Genomic DNA, 4,915 nt, shown 5'->3' on the forward strand with positions numbered 1-4,915 from the left:
CTTTGTAAGTCATGAAAATGCCCGATGCTGGCCTCTCATGGTCTGAGTCGACGTTCCCTACCCTGCCTCCCTTCATGTACATGAGAAGTGAAAATCTTTACGTTACGTCTCAGTCTAAATTTCTCTTTCTTCCAACGAGGATATATAAGGATATTTTATGATGGAAGAGGTAGTAATAGCAATTGCAAGCAGGACTGCGTGATACACTTGTACCGATTTGTAAGGAGCTGGGAAACGCGGACAAAGATGAATAGTTGCAGTGAGTTACTCCAGCTATTTCTTATCCCACAAAAAACGTTGACCACATGCTTTATGGCATTTACTGCCTTTTTATTCACTTCGCAGCTCCCTCCAGCCTTGAACTATCATTCACAGCTTCTGTGGTACGAAAGAGGTCATCTATTAGTAAAAGGTAATATTCGTCCGACATATGTAGGGAAATTTCCTGTTATTACATTGCTACATTTTGAAAGCCAACAGAGGTATATCCAACCTGCCCATTTCACGACAATTCTGTTTTAATATTTTTGTTGTCCCTGTATTTGCAGAACTGGTTTTGTCATCGAGGATAAATGTTTCTGGTTCACATTTAACACAAGACGAATTCTATTTAAAACAATGTTGCATATTCATGGTTCAATTTGCTCCATCCATTATTTCATACATTTCGCTATTAAGTTTACTGGATATTGTGCTGTGCTTCTTAACTGCTCCCTGAATTTGCTCTGAGTGACTTCATAGATAAATGCGTTTGTGCAGCAACTTAACAGTTGGAGCATGTTGGCCGTTTCGATAAAAATAAACTTTGGATCACTGTAACCGTTGACTTTATAGTCATTAGAAATTCTCTCATATAAGAACTGTAAAAGATACGTCATCCAGAACAGTATAAAACTGCCTGAGACGGCGAAGAGTAAAATGATAGATTTCCTCCTGTTCTCCGTCTCAGCGTCACTCTGATTGTTTCCACTTTTCTGGACCAGGAGTCTCTTCCGGGCTCTGCTAGCTTCTAAAATATGTCTGACGGTGAGAACGTTGAGCAGAAGAATTAAAAGGAATGGGAAGCAAGGGGTTAAAAGGTGGTCGAACCAATCATAAGCACCCCACAATGGAGAAGTAAAACGGATATCCTTCAGTTTGCAATACAATGGTACATTGTTAATTATATAGCTGGGTTCATGAATGAAGTACCATGGAATATTAATAAAACAACTGAGTCCACAGACAGTTCCTATGACCACAGATGCTGTTTTGTTGGTACAATACTTCGCCTTCAGCTTCTGGCAACAAATAACTACGAAACGGTCAAAGGTGAAAGCGACAGTTAACCAAACAGAACTGACCCTGGCTGCATAGGTTAGTGCGACGATGACACTGCACACTGGGGTGATGGAGAGGAAACTTCCTGGGAAATAAATGCCACAAGTGCGGTTGATAATCACAGCGGTAATAATGAGGAGCAAATCCGTCACTGCCATGGAAACCAAGTAGCGAGTGATGCATTTAGAAATCTCACACTTCCCGCGGGACAGGATCACAATCGCCACTAAATTAGCTTTAGGGAAGAGAAAGGGAGACAGAAAGTTTATGAAAAAGACTGTCTACGTCAGCAGTATATAGACAAAAAATACGTATGTTTTAGAACTCTAACAGGTGAAACGCTCGTGTTAATATGAAAACGCACAAAATTAAGTGAAATAGGTTAGATAGAGAACACGTATGTCTAAACCAACGATCTCATAGGGAACTTCATATCTAACATGAGCCGCTTCAACCCTTGAGCCTACTCTGGTCTCTGTATTCTTAATATACAGAAATACATCGATATATGTTTCATACGATTCAAAACGATGAACGACACTCCAGTTTAGGTCCTAAGGAAGTCCCGCATAATTTGAACAAGGTACCGTTAGTCCTGCACTCAAACCTCCTCCTAATGTATGCTAACACAATCGTCACCTTTCCTTTTAATTGTGGGCTTGTAGTCCAGGCAAATGAGGTTTCAGTTAACGGGGAAAATTGCCCTATCTTTGGGATAATAAATCAAACATCCTTTGTTTTTACGTTAATTTCATCGAATTAGATCACTTCAAATGATCTAGATTATATTTGATTTGCTATTTAATTTTTGAATCAGTCAGAGGTCTAATTTACCAACATATATTCGAGAGTTTATCTTGAAAGCTTTCGAAGAATCGGAGGTAGAGGCTGAGCAGTGAAGAATTCAATTAGGAATTGTACAAATCTGATATCTTACTATATATAGTTTTCTACTGAATGTTTACGCTATTAAAAAAACAGATCCCGTTTTATAAGATTTGATTGATGGACATGCTCGTCACTAGAACAATGTAATAATATCTTTCATTTTTCATGCTCTATGAAATTCCGAGACAGCCAGGGGGGCAGGCTTACATCGCCCATTTTCTGGTATCATCATCTAAGCAGGCTGAAGAATAGTCTTTAAATTAACAGTGCGATTTGTTTTAAACTGATGGGCAGTATATCAGCGCCATATTTTGCCGAATGCAGCTTTGTGCTTGTCTTGCTGCCGCTGAGAAGGCAGAGATCATTGGAGTAATTGCCGGTTGTAAAAATCTCGGCCCTGTGATGGAAGTGGGAAGAAATGATATTTCTTGGAGCCGTCTTATACACGTTCTTCACTGCTAAGTTCCTTTAATGTTCCACCAACTTCGAGACACTTTCCTAAAACCTCTTCATGACGTAACCAACAAAATCAGGCATAATTCGGAAATATTTGTGCGGCATCACCCCCCAAAGCACTAAATTTGAGGTAAACGAAGTATTTCGACTGATGGCTGAGCTAAAGAAATTAGATGAAGGTTAACATGCAATTGGATCAGAAAACTGACGACTATACCTGGTACAGCGACAACAGCAAGGGTAGTGTAGTATATTGAATACACTAGGCCTTGAGGTGGAGAGTGCATTTTCTCCTGAATAGAAGCGCAGATATTGGTTATCCTACCAGCAATCTAGATATTTGCGTCTTATAGATGTCAGTTTTATCCCCTGAGGCAGAAGTATATTTTTAGTTACAGGCAACGAAAAACACATGCTCATTGAAAGCGCCATTTACATAAGTTCGTGTCATTAAACAAACAAGTTAACAAATGTGCTCTCCTTATTCTTCGTGTGTAGTGTGACTATTGCAAAATGAAGCAGAAAAAAAATCTCTGCTCAGGGAATGGAAGCCTGTCCGATTAAAGATCATCTTTTGGTTTGACCGCTTCGTGAAACAATCAAATACGAATTCATTACATTCAGCAAGAAGAAAGCGCCAAATAAATAATGCAAGATAATCCATAGAGCTAAACCGAAACAACTGCAGTCTAAAGAAATCCAGAAGCGCCTCCCCAAGTATGGAAACATGTCACATTTCAATATATCTCATAAATTGTTTGACATCCGACTTTCCTAACCTAAGCACTTCCGTCTATGTCTAACATTTCACTATTATTAATGTTCTGTTTGTTTTGCCTCATCATACAGTGAGAATATATACAGTTATTTACTCAGCACTCTCGATCGGAAACTCAGATTCATGTCAACTCATAAATCTTCATTGTATGCAAATAATATTGTTGTTGATTGCCACTAAACACTGTCTCATGCATGCTTCGTCCTAGTGTAGTATCGAAGTCACTATGGGGATTATTATCACTGACGTAGTCGTAAAATACGAACGGGTTGTAGGGCATTTGAGTCCTGAACCATATAGGCAAACGGCGGGTGTACCAAATCTAGTGAAACCTAGGTCTGTACAACCAGGTTTACACGAAACCCGGCCTTCACGGCAAACATGGTAAGTGAGAAAACTGCCCTAATGGCACGGATGCCGGTTCTCAAGTATAAATCACAAGATTCGAAATAAAATAATTTTACTGTCTTATCTGAAGTACAAATTTAAGAAGTCGTATTTTCCAATTGCTTGCTTTCGTCCACGTGCCTTTTCCATTATGTACTTGTTTAAATGATTGTAAACCTCCTAGCTGCACCCACCCTGGAGCTTCCGCTGACATCGTATTCCATGGAACCACCGTGATTTGTGTCAAAATTTGTCCCTATGTTGATTTTAAATCATGTAATTTCATGTATATAAAAATACGGAACCAATTGACCAAATATCTAGCTTACCAAATATTTCCCGCACTTTAATTAATGCCCTTTCGTCTTATTCTCTCCTAAATTGGAGAACAATGAGGATTACCAATGCTCTTCATGATATTGCAATAATCTGCAAGTACAATATTCGGTGTCCTAAACTCGAGGATTAAATTAAAGTTATGAAATCAATTTAGAGTCGCTTTTAAAAACTTACTTTATTAAAGGTAACAATGGCACAAAAATATCTTTTGTAACTAACTAGTCTGCGGCTTCTGATTTCCTGATTTAAAATATTCATGACTTAAGTACTTACAACTGACGTCCAATTTCATAAAGTCAAAAATTTGTCTTCAAACTTGATCTGTTGCCTCCCTTAGTGTATTATGAGGTCTTAATTCTAAAAGCATTAATATTATTACCCTTTTTGCTTTAACTTGGACCAAAATATTCACAATTATCCCCTCTCTTGTTTGTCATTATTCCTTTGACCAATATTGCATCAGCCCATAAAGTTAACTTACTTTCCCCTTTCTTACCTTAGTGTTATGTTAACACTTTATGCTGCTCTTTAACTAATTTCGGATTTTTTTATAAAGGAGAGGTGGGAAACAAAAGCAATATGAAGGATGTTTTGTTACAATGAGCATTATTCAGTTAAAAGAGGTCGATGAAGCAGAAAAAAAATCTTATGTCATAAATCCAGACAGAATTTATAATATGGAAGAGTAAGGTGTATGAGCAAATGGCATTTAACCCATATGTGGAGGTGGTGGTATGGAGAGTGTTC

At 38.2% G+C, this 4,915-nt stretch overlaps 1 protein-coding gene across 1 annotated transcript; it reads right to left on the reverse strand.

Annotated features, from left to right (window-relative positions):
* Positions 1-653: 653 nt before the first annotated feature.
* Positions 654-2,951, reverse strand: LOC140204496 (probable G-protein coupled receptor 139). Its single transcript, XM_072271202.1, has 2 exons — positions 2,882-2,951; positions 654-1,555 (listed from the first exon to the last, which is right to left on the reverse strand). The coding sequence occupies exons 1-2, from the start codon at positions 2,949-2,951 to the stop codon at positions 654-656; spliced, it is 972 nt and encodes a 323-aa protein (XP_072127303.1).
* Positions 2,952-4,915: the final 1,964 nt, after the last annotated feature.

This window comes from Mobula birostris, chromosome 10 (assembly GCF_030028105.1).
Source record: "Mobula birostris isolate sMobBir1 chromosome 10, sMobBir1.hap1, whole genome shotgun sequence".
NCBI classification, from domain to species: Eukaryota; Metazoa; Chordata; class Chondrichthyes; order Myliobatiformes; family Myliobatidae; genus Mobula; species Mobula birostris.

Coding starts and splice junctions, on each gene's coding strand:
- LOC140204496 (XM_072271202.1), bottom strand. CDS start 2,951: ATGCACTCTCCACCTCAAGGCCTAGTGTATTCAATATACTACACTACC. Junction 1,556..2,881: donor TGCTGTTGTCGCTGTACCAG/GTATAGTCGTCA, acceptor TCTTCCCTAAAG/CTAATTTAGTGGCGATTGTG.